Source organism: Notothenia rossii (genome assembly GCF_949606895.1).
Source record: "Notothenia rossii genome assembly, chromosome: 7".
Classification (NCBI taxonomy): domain Eukaryota; kingdom Metazoa; phylum Chordata; class Actinopteri; order Perciformes; family Nototheniidae; genus Notothenia; species Notothenia rossii.
The window spans coordinates 61,150,778-61,169,614 of NC_136905.1; the positions used below are offsets into that span (position 1 = coordinate 61,150,778).

Sequence of the window (18,837 nt, forward strand, 5' to 3'; positions counted from 1 at the left end):
TGCGCATCACCAATAAACACAGTCAGTATCAAAGGGGGCCGAGCTGCGTTTTTATTATCAAACAATTATAAGATGCTATCTTCTGTGAACAAAGTTTGTAACAAATGACAGAATTATTGGTTTCGGTTGGACTAGATTTGATTGAAATAGAATAAAAGTTGACTAAATGTTGTGACTTCACATCGACTAAAACTATGAAGGCTAACTACCATGACTTAAAATCTAAACTAAAAAGCATATTATAATTCATGAGCTCAACTATTCCTCAACTATTCCTTTTAAACTCAATCTCAAACAGCTGCCAAGGTTAATACTAACACATAAAGAAACATCTTGACTCATAGGCTTCAGTAGTGGGGGATCGACCCCCCTACGCCATGAGCCACAGCCACTACAGAATGTTAAAGTAAAACAAACAAGTTGCGGAACCAGACAGACTAGATTCACTTTATATGATATCTGTTGTCATAGATACATTTGGTGTGTGTATGCATGCCCGTATACACACACACTCTGCTCTTTCCTGTTTTGTGTTAAACAATCTTCTGTCTTGTGAAAGTTGCACTATTAATTGGCCATGTCTTGTTTTTATCCGTTTGATGGATAACAATTATTTAATAAACATCTTTTTTGTAAATTCAAATCTGTATCAGTGCTCATTTTGTATTTAAGATTCAAAACATCAAATTAGATTAAGGAAGGTCAGCTCAATGGAGATGGAGGCTCTTAGTAAGCTAAATGCTAAATGTTCAGCTGGTTAATATATAGCTTATTCTTTGGTTTGTGCGTTGTGCTAACATAATTACAGTGGTGGAAAGTCACTCAGGACATTTAGTCAAGTACTACTTAAAGGTGGGGTAGGTAACTTTGGAGAAACCAGCTCAAGTGCGCCAGAATTTGAAAATACACAGCCGGAAAAAATCTGCCACTTCCTTACAGAGCCCCTCCTCCAACACACACGAACGCGTACATGACCAATGAGCGAGATAAGTTTATGCACAGATGGAAGGCTGACAGGCAGGTAGGCCATCCAGTTATTTTAGCCGGGCCGGCTAAAATGATTGGTCGTGCTTTTTACAGTAGCCTACTATGGCTTCCACAGATGAAATTCTTCTTTATACTTCTACTCTGCTACAATTCAAAGGGAAAGCTTTATTTGACAGACACTTTATAGATTCAGATTTTCACACATAACCACAATAAAAAACTTTAAACAATGATGTGTTGATGTGGATTAAACTACACTTAACTAAAAAAATGAGTGAAAACAAAACATTATTTGCTAATTTTGCAACTGTTTTGATTAAAAACATTTTACAGTTTCAGCTTCTTATGTGTAGATTCGCTGCGTTTCCTTCTAAATATAATATATATATATATATATATATATATATGGCCTATATATAACCTAAACACCTGGGAATTCAATGTGTTTATTTTCATTTGAGTTTGTTATAAATGTTAATTTGCAGAAGTTTCAAGATCAACATTTTTTAAACAAATCTTGCAACACATGTCATATTGTACCAATCTTCTAATAGATTGGCATTTTTAAGACAGATCTACTAGTTTTTCTTTGTGCTCGCATCAGCTAAATGCACCTTTGCAAAAAGACAACACATATCAGAGTGTTAAAAGTCAAAGACAAACAACTCATCAATGCAACCAAATGTGAACTGCAACATCTCATGAGTGTCATTGCAAAAAATAGGTGTAGTTGAAAAGCACAAGCAACAAAACTGGAACAACAGCCTTTTCTTCTGGATTCTTCCACCAATATCACAGGTTTTTCTCTGTCGGGGCCACCTCTAAGAAGAGCTGCAGGAACACTGTTAGCTTGGTCAGCAACCCTGGGCAGAGCTTGAAATGGATGAAGGGAACGTACACTATAGCTCCACTGAGGATAAATAAAGACACATAGAGGTATTCTATCTGAGGGTTGTCTAGGATGGGTGCAAGAACAAGGAATATTGCCACAATGATGACCAGGATTGGGAGTATAATGGGAACCTGTGGAAAAAGAGAGACAGACAGAAGGTGATTCTCATATGTGTTAAGACAAATGTTAATGTTGGTGTTTAAAGGGGCCCTATTATGCAAATGTTCAGGTTCATATATTTGTATTTTGTGTCTCTGCTCTGACATGTTGACATGCTTTAATGTTCAGAAAGCTCTTTCTTTTTATTATTCTTTTATCTCTGTTGTTATTGGTCAACCGCAAGATGTGTCGGAAACGGCCCACCCTTTACACTTATCATGTACAATGTGTTATGGCAGGTTTCCACTGCAGCGCGGAGCTCGCTTTAAGCGTGCCGAGCCGTGCGGGGCACGTTTTTGGTTGCGCTTCCACTTGGCCTAGTTTTGGCCCGGGGCTACTTTTCACCTTATTTCTGGCTCGACTAAATCATGGTTCTATCGAGGCCAACAAACAGGGCTGAGTCGGGCTGAGTTTGCTAAACTAGAGAGAGAATCGCTGTCAAGGGGGCTACAACTACAACAAGATGAACATATTTGACCGTGATTTAATTGTAATACACGTTTCAAAATGATGCCAAAGTAACAACATACTGATACAGACGGAAGGCGAAAAACCTTTTAAAATGCATGATCTTGTTATTATAGACACATGCATTTCTACCTACGCTGTAAAATGTATTATCTCTTCGATTTACACACGGTATCTATTGCACGTCTGTCCGTCCTGGGAGAGGGATCCCTCCTCTCTTGCTCTCTCTGAGGTTTTCTCCCATTTTCCCCTTTAAACTGTGGGTTTTTCTCCGGAGGTTTTTCATTGTACGATGTGAGGCTCTAAGGACAGAGGGTGTCGTTTTCTCATACTGATATTCTGCACAAACTGTGCTGTTGTATTTGCTGTAAAGTGTCTTTACTGTTGGGTATTTTTATTATATGTACAGCACTTTGGCTCGACCAAAAATCGTTTAAAAATGTGCTATATAAATAAAACTTGATTTGATTTGTTGTCTAAATGGAGATCGGCTAAGCTAACGCAATATAGGCTATATGCTCCGACCGTCCACACTCACAACGGCCTATACAGACATAAATAAACCAGCGACTGTATTCGCCATGACACAGACAGTCAGTGGTTTGTACTTGTTTAACTTTTGTCTAGTTTCTGAACAGATATGAGGAGCTTGAGTGCAAACAGCTAACGGCTGATGTTGTTTTTTCTGGGGTGCTCACGGGTGCTCATTGAAGATGATGTCACGGCTCCGCCTACACTGCGTTACTATAGTCACTGCCCCAGCTCCTAAACTGTAATGGAAGCGCAGCATTAAAGTGAGCCGGGCCTAATAAGGCCTAACCAAACCGAGCGAGGCCGAGCAAGGCCTGCGGTGGAAATATGCCATTAGAGAGCTAGCCAATTGAAATTGAGTGTTAAATAGTGATGATGTCACTAGGGGGGGGGGGGGGGGGGGGGCCTTGAGTTTATGTGAGAGAAATTCCCTCTGGAGGGAACTTTGGAATTAAGCCTTTGCAGACCTTTTGCATGCACTAAAACCTATACTGGAAAACCCCAAAAAGCATAACGGTACGTCTACACTACAGGCATCAAAAAATGCTTTCAACGCTTCGCCCATTCACTTGAATGGGGTGACGTAGAAGATTTTTAATCTTCGCCGAACTGCATTAAGGGGAGCATGGCATGGCTTTGCAAGCATCACGAGCATCTATCGGCATCAAAAGTTGAACAATGTTCAACTTTTGAGGCTCGATGCTTGGCATCAGCCAATCAAATCCCGTTTATGCAAATCCCGCCAGTGCAAGCGCAGCCAATCAAACCGCGTGCAAGCTGGGAGAGCCAGACCGCAGTTCATTTCCTCATATTCCAAACGAGATATTACGGTAGCAAATCAGCCGGTTCTTTACGACCGGAACTATTTACCGGGATACAAACCGGAGGAACCAGGCATGGAGGGAGGTGGCAGAGACAGTGGGTGAAACTGATAGTTTTTTCGCCTGTTTGGAGAGTTTATATCCAGTTTACTTCGTTTTAACATTGCTATTGCTTTGTATATCGGGGGCGGGAGATTCATGTGATTGGTTGCTCGCAAACAATCGCCAAGCTTCAGACACGCCCAGCTTCAAGATTTTTTCATGCCTGTAGTGTAGACGGGCCGTAATAGGTCCTCTTTAAGATTGAATGTGGGTGATACGGACCTTGTATGGCCTGGGGAGCTCCGGCTTCTTAATCTTGAGATAGACAAGTCCAGAGAGGGTGATGCCATAGAAAAACCAGGCAGTGAAACTAACATGTAATAAGGAAGAAATGTCAACATTAAATCTATGCAAAGGCAGAAAATTATAAAATACCAGACATCTATTTTCTATAACTCTATCTCATGTTTTGGGGCATTTTGGGGCTTTTGTCAGGATAGGGGAATCCTTCACACAGCCTTTATACTGTTATTATCATGCAGGCTAGTTATCCAAAACTGGTAATACCCACAACCTCCAAAATGAATTTGATGGTTAAGGGATCATTCATGAATGAAACTAGAAAAAACGAAGCGTCCATTCCTGGACTATGGGAATCTAATCTTTAAACGTCCTCGTATGTCATGTGCTGACCATGCAGTCATGGTTTTTATTTTTAGGACACACTGGATACATCTATTAATTATTTTATATTGAATACTTAAGATACTTGAAACCCCTCTTTAGTTTGTGTTTTTTTTGTGAGGATTAGAGTTTTTAATCTACTATTAAATATGTATTTGTTAAACTGAAAACCAATCAACTCAAAACAAACCTAAAACACATGCAAATCAGACCCAGCTTTCACCTGAAGAAGTTGACAATGCTCTGGAAGTCTCCAGGGATCAGCACCAGAAGAGAGACCACGGTGGTAAAGATCAGCGCTGGAGATGGAGTCAGTCTGCGGACGTGAGCCATGGCTAGGATATCTGGCTAGAGAGTAAACACAAGTCAGTGCATGAAGATCGTCACGCTTATGCTCCTGAACAATCTAACTATAATTTTAATCATAAAGTGGAGATGCTCACCAGGTGACCTTCCCTGGCAGCAACAAAGCACACACGGCCCCCACTGAAGAACGTTCCGTTCAGTGAGCCGAAAGCAGACAACGCTGCGGCCACAGACATGGTCCAGCCCCAGCTTCCTAACACTTTGTTCCTGTGGAAAAACGCACAAGTTCTCACAAAAGTTGCAACAGGAACCTTTCCAATTTTCTAAAGCCACATGCTGCAGTACATAGAAGGTGTAAACATGGGAATTTTATTCAGATTTGTCCTGAAGATGTTTGGACTGAAGACTATATGGAAAACGTTTTGTTTGGCAAGAACCTCTACGACGTATTTTATGTTTTAGAACAAAACTTGTGTTAAACACAGACCTTATTTTTAGCTTTAGCTTTAGCCACAAACACGTACAAAAATAAAAAACATCGACTTTGAGACAAGGAAATCGGACGTGGTAAAATGCTAACTGAAATCCGGGTTTTAGGACTCACTTCTGCACCACACCATCAGAACCAACATCTTGTGCTCATATTGCATTTTAGGTAATGTATGCGCAACGTTGAAATGCTATATAAATACTCAAAAGTTTCAGACATAGGGTACATAGATGTATATTCAGACAGAAACTATGACAAAAAGTATGTGTATTTTGAACATTAAACATGTACCCAAGTTACAGAAGAAACCAATATCAGATGCTGTCTTACCCCCAGGTTACTGCTACAGCACTTGAGGACATGAGCTCTTTTGGCGTCATAACCGTCAGGTAGCTCACATTCACCAGCAGGTATAAGCCAGTCACCAGAGAAATGGCAATCACAACCGCCCTGGGGAGATTCACCTGGAAGAAAAAAGGCAACATCATTTTTATGTTTAAGATAGCATGATGTTTAGTTGTAATTTTGACACTTGAATAATCGATTGACCTAAAATCATTAACTGAAGTATTTTTCTGCTTTGACAAAGCACGTTTAAAAATGTTGTTACCAATCCTGTCCCATTAACAAAGTGATAAGGTTATGAAGTTTCTCAGTAAAACTATGTACACTCATCAAATGTTAGGTTTCCTCCCAATTACAAATGTCAATAAAAGGAAAACGATAGGATTCGAACATCCAATGGCACGTCTTTTTTAATGCCCAAATTCCAACAAGGTTCACTGTAAGCTGAAGCTTTTTCTTTTAGGCAAGATGTTAATAATTGAATCTCTTCTAAGAAATGATTGCTTCAACTTTTGTCAAGCATTATAATATTCTACAATCATTGTTTTGATATAAAAATACCAATTAGGAAATTCAATCTTAAAAAAAACCTAGATAATCTATTTTCACATTTTACAATCACTGCACGCACTCACATGATAATAACACTAACAGACACACACCTTTGTCACAGTTAGATAAGACTACAATTGTAGCAAACAAACACATGTCCTCACAGTGTGTTCATGCAACAATCCAATTCTTTACAGTCTCACCTCAGGTCTTTTTAGCTCCTCAGTGACATAGTTCAAGTTATACCACCCAGCGTAAGACCAGAGTCCTTGATAAACACCCATTCCCAGAGTGCTCAAAGAGTACTGAGTGCCTTTAAATGCATTCTCAACTTTCAAGTTTTCCACAATGACACTGCTGCTCTGTATGAGCTTCACTATTCCTCCGATAACAATAAATGTCAACACTAGCACTTTGGCCACCAAGAACACCACTTGGATTCTAACGACAATCCGGGAATTCAAGATGTTTACTATGGCGACGACAAGTATAGCCACAGCTGCAACACACTTCACTACCAGATCAGGAGGTTGGCAGTCGTTGTAAAAGGGTGCAAGAGCATATTCTGCAATGCTAATCGCCATTGGTGCAATGCCAAACGGCTTCACAACCACAACAAAAGTGATTGCTGCAAAAGAAAGCAGGGCATGAACCATAGATCCTCAGTATGTAGATGCCCACTATGGCCAGATCACAAGACTCGCTCCAGGGCTTCCAACGTAGCCCATTACAAACTGAGGGGACATGAATATACCGGATCCGATCATGGTCCCTGATACTAGTGCTACGCCACCAATCAGCCCAATTTCTTGCCTCATTTTCAGGGCTTTAGGTTCTTTGTCCGTCATGGTCATATAGAAGCGATGATTGGGAAAACACTGCAGATGTAATGGGCAGACAACTGCTCAGAGATACCTGAAGAATGTAATCAAAAGATAATAAAAAGGGATCAAAGTATACCTTAGATGTTATATTAACTCGACTGAAGTTGTAAATCTTTTACTTTTACCACCACTATTGGAGGGGGTGTAGCCGCTGTAGAAAGGGGCAGAAAAAACTCAGAGCAATTTCTGTTGCAATGGCAGGCCTCATGGCCATGATGAAGTTGAAATAAAACATAAAGGCCACCATTTTCCCTGTTGTCCGCAGTATGTAGATAAACTCTCCTCCAGACTCTGGTATGAGTGTTCCCAGTTCAGCATAGCAGAACCCTCCCAACATGGATATCAACCCACAGCAAGTCCAAATAACAAAGCTTGCCCTAGGGCTGCCGATAGCAGCCGGCACGTACTGGGGGGGAGATGAAAATCCCAGAACCTATCATGGTAACACTTTACGCACTACGCACAACGTTATAAATGAGGCCCCAGGTCTTTTTAGCTCCTCAGAGATATAGTTCAAGTTGTATCAGCAGTACCACAGTGCTGGAATATGCTGTTACAAGTAAAAGTCCTGCATTCAAAATGTAACTCAAGTATGATTAATATGAGATGATGTATGTGGTAAGGGATAGGTGTTCTTGACCAATGTGAATTTATCGTTTTGTATGATAAGTATTGATTGCCCAACAAAATTAATAAACAATGGGGAAACAAAAAAGAAACGAAGTTGAAAGTAAATCTACAATGTGAAGATTGTATCATAGTTAATTGCACATGTATATAATGTCAAATTAACATTTGCATTCCATCAAGTCTTACTTCTGGATGTTTCAGTTCCTCAGTTATAAAATTCAAAGTGTTCCACCCATCAAAGGACCACAAGCCCTGATAGAAAGCAATGCCAATGGAGCTGACATCGGCATTTGTGTTCTCAAAGGGCTCTTCAAAGTTCTCAGTGTGTCCCTGGAAAAGCATCACAATGCCTCCCAATATGATCACGACCAGTGCGACTAGTTTGAATACCATGGAAACCACCTGGATGCCGGTGGCCATGCGTACGCTCACACAGTTGACTATGGTCAGGCCCAAGATAGCTGCTGCAGCCACGCATTTCACCACCAACTGTGGAGGGGTGCTGCCGCTGTAGAAGGGGGCAACAACATATTCAGCAAAGCTCAGAGCAATTCCTGTGGCACTGGCAGGCCTCATGACCATGATGAAGCTGAAGGAAAACATAAAAGCCATCACTTTCCCTGTCGTCCGCAGCATGTAGATAAACTCTCCTCCAGACTCGAGTATGACTGTTCCCAGTTCAGCATAGCAGAGCCCTCCCAACATGGATATCAACCCACAGCAAATCCAGATTACAAAGCTTGCCCCAGGGCTGCCGATAGCAGCCAGCACGTACTGGGGGGAGATGAAAATCCCAGAACCTATCATGGTTCCAGCAATAAATGATACACCTGCTATGAGCCCCACTTCCCTCTTCAGATTGAGCTTCTGTGTGTTACCTTCCATTTTTAGAGAGCTGCTGTCTTCTCAAACGCATTTGCAGTGGACACTGGACATGCACTAAACTGGCTCTAGATGAACTGCGAAATGTTGGGCAATTATAGAGCCGTGTCACAACTGTCAGCCACTAAACCGAGGATTGGCGACTAAACTGAGACTTTGCTCATTACATCCAGTTGTTATCCCTTCATCGACAATTATTTTTTAACTTTTTACTGCAATCATTTTAAAGAATTATGTGTTTGAGTGTTAACCAGTGGTAGTTAGATGTTTGGTAGTCAGGGTAAATAAGTAGTCTGAGATTGTCTGCAAAACTGAGGGACATCTCAAAAAGAATAGTTGTGCTGAGGTTATTTCTCTGACAGTAAATTGTAATTTTTTATTCTTTCTATGAAACTTCTATAAAAATGTGGGGGAAATCCTGTTAGACTCCCATTTAAAAAATGTTTAAAATTATATTAATAATAACATTTCAGAACTTGTTTTTTAGCTTAATTAAAGATGTACAACAATGATTTTCTCTTTCAATGAAACAAGGTATGTCAAGCAAAAAAGAGATTTATTAAATAAGATTTTAGGCCCTTTGATACAATATGATTGAATCCACCTTCTTTGTAATGGCCTGCGTGTAGGCCTTTGCTGCCACCTAGTTGACTGGAAATAGTCTTATATTTCATGCAACTGGTCACTTAGTTCAGCTGATTAATTGAGATAACTTTAATGACTTTGTACTGCCAGTGATCGCTGTCCATAAAAGTGCATAATATTTCATTAGTCAATTACATTTTTTTATTAATAATATTAACCTGCAAAAGTAGCAATGAACTAATCTTGCCAAACAATGACAGAGGTTTCTATCCAGTTTCAAGAATAAAAAAAAACATAATCAGAGGGCTTTTGGTCTCAAGAAACCACAGCAAAAAAAATACCAGGTATACAACTTGATTGTGTCAATTAGGCTGATGATGTCACAGACCTCCACAGCTCACAAGATGGTGTAGCATAAATCAACACACTGTGACGGCCTTTGACCTCCTCACTCCAACTGACACCATCAGCTTGTAAGCCTGGTCTTTTTGTGGTTCCCTGACTCCACTAGGCTAAGGTGTGGCTGTTTTCTAAGTAACGCTGAAAGATTCAGACTGTACTTTGTCATCTTTTTAGAGTAACCTTGCTCTAGTGTGGGACTGTGTATGAAACATGCTATTCAAACCAACTCAATTGCCTCCCCTCTATGGGTATGAGCAATGGTCTAACTCTGAGCTCCTTCTGGATTCCAAGTTCGTCACACTACCACTAAAGTGAGCCCGTCTCCGTAATTCATTATTTTAGTCATAACCGAGCACCCCGGGCCCTCCTCCACCATAACTATTTAGTGTAAAGCCTCTTAAGGCCCAGACACACCGGCCCGATTTCGGCCGTCGATAGATGTCTAGCCGTCGATGAGCGTCATGTCGCCCTACTCAGATTGGTGTGTCCCGCACAGTTGTGTCTTTTTGGCCGTTCCGACACCTTTTTGGCCGAAATCCTACCGATACGGCAGGCAATCGGTCAAATAAATCACTCTGATTGGCTGTTCAGCTAGTGAATCAGTGCATGAGAAACGAAACGGAAGTGAGGGACCCAAACAAACGATTAAGAAGGCACACACAGATGGCTATTCTTTTTCATTTTCGTCTCAGCTGGACGCAAGAGTTTATTTTTCATCATAGCAATCTGGAATGAAGAAACCGAAGACCAACGCACACGCTATTTGTTTATATCACGCAGTCTGTCTTCCAGTTTTTGCCTCTTTTGAATGACGAATACACAGAGTGATCTATTTGGCCGACGGCCTCCTGATTCAACATGTCGAATCGGCGGCGGAAGGTGTCGGCACGGCCGAAAAGACACAACGGTGCAGTACACACCAATCTGAGTAGGGCGACACGACGCTCATCGACGGCCCGACGTCTATCGACGCCGAAAATCAGCTTGGTGTGTAAGGAGCTTTAGCCACACTAGTGAGCAAGACAACCCTAAAATATTGAATGTAATTGTTCAAAGCCAACTAACTCCCAAACTGCCTTCTTCAAGTACCGTGCCCTGCCACTTGGGGGTGCTAATTTATACACTGAAATAAATTACTTGATAAAGCCATGAAAACCACATAATGTGCAATACAAAGAGACATCTGAGTTCAGGCACTATCAGCTCCTCGTATGTACTAAAAAATTATTTCCATGTAAAAAACTGTCAGAACCAGTAAGAGTGATCCAGCATTTGATAATTTGGCATCCACATGGAATTCTGAGAATGTCATGATACCAGGAATTGAGTTTCCAAACAATTACTAATGAAATTCCAGGACATGTCAATAGAGAGTTTACTGTGCTCCAACCACATTGTCCACTACCCCCGGATGCCTTTAAGCTGCCATTGCATGATAAGAGTTTTGATTTGTGTTCACCACAGGGATGGGTGCAGAGCCTTTCTTAGCTTTGTTTCAGCTCCCCCACCCCCCTGATGTGCCACGGTATAACAAAGGGCTGGTCCCCTGGTGACCCAGACAGAACCAGCCCAGGATGCTAATGTATAGAGAGCTATAATTGCTTTTAATCTAGCCCCTCTCCTAGAAATGCTTTGCCCTCAGAGACAATGTTAGGGCTTATAACTCCTTTTATTCTTTAATCAAGCTTGTAAATGACTATATGAAGTTATTCTTCCCTTTTTATGACCTCACAATGAAATGATTGCAGTACTTTACTGCACTGTTAGTGAAGATCTCTCAGAATAGATTGCTAATTGCACCTATTGTTAAATGCAAGTATACCATCTCTGGACTTTAGATTTTTCACACATGATATCATCAAGATCTTTATACATTATAAGTAAACTGTATGGTAAATTAAGAAAATATTGAAAATGAAAGTTAATTGTGCAAACAGTAAAACTCTTACTTCTGGATTCTTCAGTTCCTCAGTTAGGTAATTCAAAGTGTTCCACCCGCCAAAGGACCACAAGCCCTGATAGAAAGCAATGCCAATGGAGCTGATATCAGCATTTGTGTTCTCAAAGGGCTCTTCAAAGTTCTCAGTGTGTCCCTGGAAAAGCATCACAATGCCTCCCAATATGATCACGGCCAATGCAACCAGTTTGAATACCATGGAAACCACCTGGATGCGGACAGCCAAGCGTACGCTCAGACAATTAACGGCAGTCAGACCCATGATAGCTGCTGCAGCTATGCACTTTACTGCCAATATTGGAGGGGTGCAGCCGCTGTAGAAGGGGGCAATAACATATTCAGCAAAGCTCAGAGCAACTCCTGTGGCACTGGCAGGCCTCATGACCACGATGAAGCTGAAGGAAAACATAAAGGCCACCACTTTTCCGGCTGTCCGCAGGATGTAGATAAACTCTCCTCCAGACTCTGGTATGACTGTTCCCAGTTCAGCATAGCAAAGTCCTGCTAGCATAGATATGAAACCACAGAGGGTCCATATGATAAAACTTGCCCCGGGGCTGCCGATAGCAGCCAGCACAAACTGGGGGGAGATGAAAATCCCAGATCCTATAACGGTGCCAGCAATGAATGATATACATCCTATAAGGCCCACTTCCCTCTTAAGATTTATCCTCTTTGTGTCACTCTCCATTGTTGGACTGCTACTGTCTCCTCAAAGGCATTCCCTAACCCTTGCCCTGTTTCCTGAGAAGGCGTTGATTCCAGTGTAGACATGCCCATTTGTTCGATTGCAGGGTTTTACGATGAGATGGCCCTTCCTTCACAGATACACATAAATAATCACATATTTTTTATCCCACATTACTTTTACAATTTTATTTATTTATAATATTGCACACATGCCAGTTATATCATTGTTTATTTTCTACGTTTTTTAATTTGTAATAAAGTGCAAAAAAGATTTTGGAGCAAATAAAGTATATCTTATTTTATAATCTGAATTGTAATTCAATAATATGTAGCCTTTCATTATTTTGAAAATGGACTGTCTCCATAATTAAAATGTTTACACTACCTAATGTTTGATGCTCATACTTTTACCTTTACAATATATTGCTTGAGTATGATCAAGGACACATTGTAATGCTAATGACCTGCTTGGGCCATGAGAAGAGAAGCCCACTCCGGGAATGGGACAGAAATTAGAGAGGCCAAACTTTTTTGGCAGTAATTTTAACATAAAGAGAATAACAATGAAGCTGAAAAAAAAAAACGTCAAGCAAACTCAAATACACTATGTTCTCCATAGGTGGGAGACCTGTGGCACTTTCCGATGGGCCATCAGTTGTGAAACCAAGAGAGTCACCCCCCTGCTGATCAGCTTCAATGAACTGCCGAGCCTGTCATTTGCATTAAAGCCAGACTACTGATTGATTTTATCCTTGCACAACATTTGTGAATGAACGCAATTTGTGATTGTTTTAGCAGTAATATTAAACAGTAATAGTTAAACAATAATACAGTGAAATGAACAATTAGCACTATAAATATTCTTGATTGCCCGTGGTGAGATGACAAGGCTCCAGAGATAAATCCCCCTTGATTTACCTAAGCAGAGAAATAAACATTACAGCTAATTATTAAATCTTGTTTAAAAAAAAATCTAAATAAATATGTGTCCCGGTCCATAAATCTAATTACGTTTTCAGCAACGTAATCAACAGTAACTTCTGTATTCTACAGTGAATTCACTTTTCACCTGTTTTGATTTCAACAAAACAGCTTTTATGGAGAAAATAAGTTAAATAATGATTAACCAGAGGCATGTTTTCTCACCATTTCATGCATAGAAACCACCAGTTGTTTTGTGTCTTTGTTAGAAGCACACACCCTATAATCAGCTGTTTATTTCATATGAGTTCCAATGTGGCAGCTTCTTAATCACTTTGAGCTCTGCTCACTGCGTTTTCTAATTTTTTTTGCTAAACTTGAAAGCATCTGGATTGGGATCAATGGAAAGATAGATGGTCATATGCCATCAAACCAAAGGCAGCTGCTTTAACACACAAACATTTACTTTATTTTCTTTGATAGGCTGTTATATTCAAAAATACCATATTAGGCCTTTTTGTCGAAATTCACATCGGCTGACATTACCAAACGATTACCTGGCCATAGTAACTCACTTCTGCCGGTGACTTTACAGCACCTACATTTGCCAAGACCTTAATGCCTGAGGGGGAATAAAGATGAGATTGGGCCAGCCCGGTGTAGTGAAGGCCGGTCAGACAAACAGACCAGCCCAGCAGAAAAATTCCCAGAACACCAGTCCACCCTGACCATGAGCGCAATACAGTCACCCAACAGCAATGTGAAAGCGCCGTGAATTTCCCCACTGTGGGACGAACAAAGGCTCCAAGATTGCCAAGATTCATGAAATTCCACCAAATATTATTGTATGCGCAGAGGCATGACAGGTGGGGCACGAGAGACCAGGAGGAAAAATAGTTTTGAAAAAAAATCATAATTTGAAAAATTATTGATTCGAAAATAATATACCGTAAAGTACAAGTACGTCTGGGTCTCTGTGTTTCATTCAAGCTCGGATCTGGGTGTGTGTGGGGAACGAGCCATTTTGTGTGCGTGCGCAAGCGAGAGAGAGAGAGAGAGAGCGCACCGGTACCGGAGATCGTTGTTGTTAGCTTCTGGTGCTAGCGAGCTAGTGGCAGGGTCTCAAACGTTTTGGTCACCATTAATGTAAACAATTATTTCCGAGGCACACGTTTATATGATAATTATAGTTATAAAAAAATAAGACAATAAATGAAAAACAGGTATGAAATACTATATGACATTAAAAAAAGAATAAAGTTTAAAAGGGGAGTGATTTGTAAAATATCCATAAAGAAAAAGTAAATCTGTTTACAGTTCTGTTTCAAATGGGTGTTGAGAGATCTATCCATAGATCTCTTCATTTTGATCTCAAAGTGCACCAGATTGATGCATTTAACTTCAATATTTAAAAAAAATCTTCTCAGGGGAGCTTGCCCCCGGACCCCCCGATGTTAGGTCCACTCCCCATTTATAAAAATAGCACTTTAACCCTGCTTACACCTACTGTATAATATGCCATGAGCTGATTATCGAGCCTTCATTGTAACTGTCACACTGTGTATTTGCGTGAGGAGTGTTGCTGTAGAAAATTCCACTGTAGCGACCGGTACCTTAATGGGAAACCCTAAATGATTGAGCACCCTCTAAGAAACGTCAAGCTACCCCACAGCACCCCCAAAAGAAATCTCTGGCGCCACCACTGAGCCTGCAACCCCGTTTTGAAGAAATGTGCAGTGCCATACAGGCTCATTGCAGCCACTAATACTGTGATAAGACACACTTTCTTGCCAAATATCAGCATTTTCTTTCTTTTCATTTTTTTACACAGATTTTATAAGTTATTGTTCTAGCAAAGGGATTCCACAATTGTATTATGTATTTATTTTTGACCACACAGACTTATGGAGCATTGTTTTATTACCACTGTTCTAGCAAAGGAATGCACACGTTCATATTGATGTATTTTAATAAATGTTAACTTGGCCCATTACGTGACTATTTGTGTTGGGGGAGCCCGACTTATTTTTTTTTCCAAAAGGGGGGGGCCTGACAGAAAAAGTTTGAGAACCACTGTTCTAATGTGTTACATGTATATAAAAATCCATACATAAACTTTGTTTGCTTTTCATTTTGAAAGTCTGAGTTTCTGCCTATAAATGCTCTAAAATGAAACATGTTTTATTTGGAATTTGTCGAAATATCAGTATTTTATTATTATTTTAAACAGCAGTGTTCATGTCAAAACCAAACCCTCAAAAAGTAAAACTTGTGACCTCAACATTTGATAGCCACTTTTTCCAGGGCTGTATATTCTACAATGGGTGTTGTCATGGCTTTAATAAAAAAGTGTGATAAACATACTTTACAACACACCCTTTCACTTGATTTCACCACTTGAGAAAAAATGTATTACTTTATTGCTTTAAGGTGATGTTTGGGGAGACGGCCAGTGTATGAATTAAATAGATTGCACATTGTTCCTTATCTTCTTCTAATCCTTCAATGTTTAACCGCTTCCACAAAAACCCCATATAACCATTAACTTACTTACCTCTGGACGTTTTAACTCTTCAGTTACATAATTCAGGTTGTTCCAGCCATCATAGGACCACAGTCCCTGGTAGAAAGCAATCCCAATTGGATTGAGGCCCAAATGTGTGTTCTCAAAGGAGTTTTCAAAGTTTTCAGTGTGTCCTCTTATGAGCATCACCAACCCTCCTATTATGATGACCACCAGCGCCAGAAGCTTGGCCACCATAAAAAAAACTTGGATTTTCATTGCAAAGCGAACATTAAGGCAGTTCACGGTGGCAAGCACTAATATTGAAACTGCAGCCATGCCCTTCACCAGCAGCAACGGAGGGGGGCAGTCTGCGTAGAAAGGAGCCAAGACATATTGAGCAAAACTCAGTGAGATGCCGGCGACACCAGCAGGTCTCACAAACAACACAGAGCTGAAGATTAGCATGAAGGCGACGACCGGGCCTGAGGTTTTCAGGATGTAAATGTACTCCCCCCCGGATTCTCTGATAACAGTGCCCAGCTCAGCGTAGCAGAAAGACGCCATTATAACCAGTAAGCCACAGCATGCCCACACGACCAAACTGGCTCCAGGGCTGCCTATGGTGGAGAGCACCGTCTGTGGGGACATGAAGATCCCAGATCCAATCATCGTCCCACCGATGAGGGACACGGCTCCCACCAGCCCAACTTCCCGCTTCAGGTTGAGCTTCTCTGTCTTGTCGTCCATAATTCCAGATGTGAACTATTGTCCGGGACCGCCACCAATGGAGGAACGACTATAATTATGTGGCCAAAGTCACTATTGCAGCAACTCAGGCAGTTAATAATTATGTGGTTGGCTATGTAAGGTGTCCGTTTTGCTTTGTCTCTTATCTTTTTTTTTTAAAGGGTAGAAACGCACTGTAATGGCCCTGGGTTCGTCCGATTCATTTGTTGACAGTATTCCTTTTTTCAGGAGGTCAGATAAACAGAACAACTGAGTAAGCTGGGCTCATAAAGTCAATAAAACCGACCAGTTATTTACCAGATTCTCACACTCGTTCCCTTGGTCTACCGGCTGGCATTGCTTATCCTTTAAGCTTGTGTTTAACATCCACAAAAATCACTCCCGAAGACATAACATCACTGACCTGCTCACAGTTTAATGAAAACATTTGGAAAAACGTTTTTACAAAATAGTTTTCATTAGCATAAGTATTACTACTTTAAATTATTCTGGCTTAAAACTCCTAAAATTCTTAACCGGATAATAACGGCAACACTCCAGTATTAAAAGCTGCAAGTAGGCAGTTTATTTTGGGCTTCATCTGGCAAAGAGAGCCACAAATTGAGAATACAGCCCTTATCCTACAGCTCTCTCCTCTGTCTTAAACCCTTCCCAGACATTTTCCCACGCTTACTTTGTTACTTTCCTTTTGGTACACATCTGCCACTGTGATTGTGAGACTGACCGTTGAGCGGCCCGACCAAGCAAGGAGGCAGAGGCAGAACGTCCAAAAATATAACCTGGTGTGGGCATTTATTAAAACATTACACACAGCCTCAATCCTGCTGCTGCTGCTGTTTCACGTGAGCCCAGCCTGCAGCCACCAGGATCTCACACACACTACCACTCTCAAGACACAGCACCTGAATACACACACAGACTAACAAGACACAGGTGATGGGGGAGCAATTAGACACAGGTGAGGGGAGGAGCAAACACAGGGCACCAGGTGAACACAATCGGATAATCAGCAGGAGGGAACACAGAGATGACCGGAAACAACAGACAAGATGAGGGGTGAACACTTATATAATTAATGCCATTTAATAAATAGCAGTAACGGCGTCTTGTCGTTACAGTGATCCAATATTAAATTCTGCCCTGTTTTTTGCCAACATGTTTTGTAAAGCCCTTTAAGAATACTGTGTTACAAGGCTCTAGCTAGATACAATATCGGCTGTTGCTGATAGTTTACCGTCTATGTTGAATTTTTGCTGTATATATTTAATAGCTCTTTTTAATGGACTTTTAGTGTACAGTTTTACTATTATGCTGCTGTGTTTATTGTATTTTGTAACTCGTCTTATCTTAAAGCTGACTAACCGCTCAAAAGCACCTCACCTCCATCATTATGAAGTGCTTTGAGCGGTTAGTCAAACCTTCATCACCTCCTCCCCCCCCTGCAGTTTGCCTACAGAGCTAACAGGTCCACAGACGACGTCATAGCCCTCACCATCCACACTGCCCTCTCACACCTGGACCAGAGGAACACATATGTGAGAATGCTGTTCATTGACTACAGTTCAGCCTTCAATACCATTGTGCCCTCCAAGCTGGTCATCAAGCTCAGAGACCTCGGGCTCAACAGCGCCCTCTGTGACTGGATCCTGAACTTCCTGACGGGCAGACCCCAGGCTTCTTCCTCCGCAGGCTGAGGAGGTTCAACATGGACTCCAGGATACTCTGCAACTTCTACCATAGGTAGAACCATAGAGAGCATCCTGACCTTCTACAGGTGCACCATAGAGAGGATCCTGACGGGCTGCATCACGGCCTGGTACGGCAGCTGCACCGCCCTCAATCGTAAGGCTTTACAGAGGCTGGTGAAAACTAAAAGCACCAGACTCAGAGACAGTTTCATCCCACAGGCAATAAGACTGCTAAACAACTGAACTGCTGAATCAACATCCATAACATTCATCTGCTACTTAGCAAATATTTGTCTATTTATCTAATATAACATTCCAATAATTTTCGAACTATTTTTATTTTGTATTTACTATATTACTATTTACTTGCACTATATTTTTCTGTTTCTGTGTTATTATGTTACACTGTTGGAGGAGCCTGTGACCTAAGAATTTCATCGGCATAACTACTCTGTAGCTATGTTCGTAAGACAAAATAAAGAACCTTGAACCTTAAAGCTCAATTATTCACCACCACTTTCCTGATAATGTCCAACTATTTTGATGTGCGTCTTATTTTGGGGGGGTTCCTTTGAAGTGTTAAAAATTATGACATGCCGTTTATTGTTTTCACCATCTTAAAACAGCGTTTGCTTTTGTAAAAATGCCAGAGTAAAGACTTCTTTGAA

The 18,837-nt window shown here is 40.9% G+C and overlaps 1 protein-coding gene across 4 annotated transcripts; it reads right to left on the reverse strand.

The window, feature by feature from the left end:
• Positions 1-28: 28 nt before the first annotated feature.
• Positions 29-18,778, reverse strand: LOC307046571 (b(0,+)-type amino acid transporter 1). Of its 4 annotated transcripts, none has more exons than XM_079692984.1 (6): positions 15,783-18,778; positions 5,711-5,844; positions 5,028-5,157; positions 4,808-4,932; positions 4,183-4,270; positions 29-2,010 (listed from the first exon to the last, which is right to left on the reverse strand). In XM_079692984.1, exons 1-6 carry the CDS (start codon positions 16,479-16,481, stop codon positions 1,780-1,782), a joined length of 1,407 nt encoding a protein of 468 aa, XP_079549110.1. In that variant the 5' UTR covers positions 16,482-18,778; the 3' UTR covers positions 29-1,779. The 4 variants fall into 4 exon arrangements, with proteins under 4 accessions (XP_079549110.1, XP_079549111.1, XP_079549112.1 ...); XM_079692985.1 differs by lacking the exon at positions 15,783-18,778 and adding an exon at positions 11,610-12,344; XM_079692986.1 differs by lacking the exon at positions 15,783-18,778 and adding an exon at positions 7,978-8,662.
• Positions 18,779-18,837: the final 59 nt, after the last annotated feature.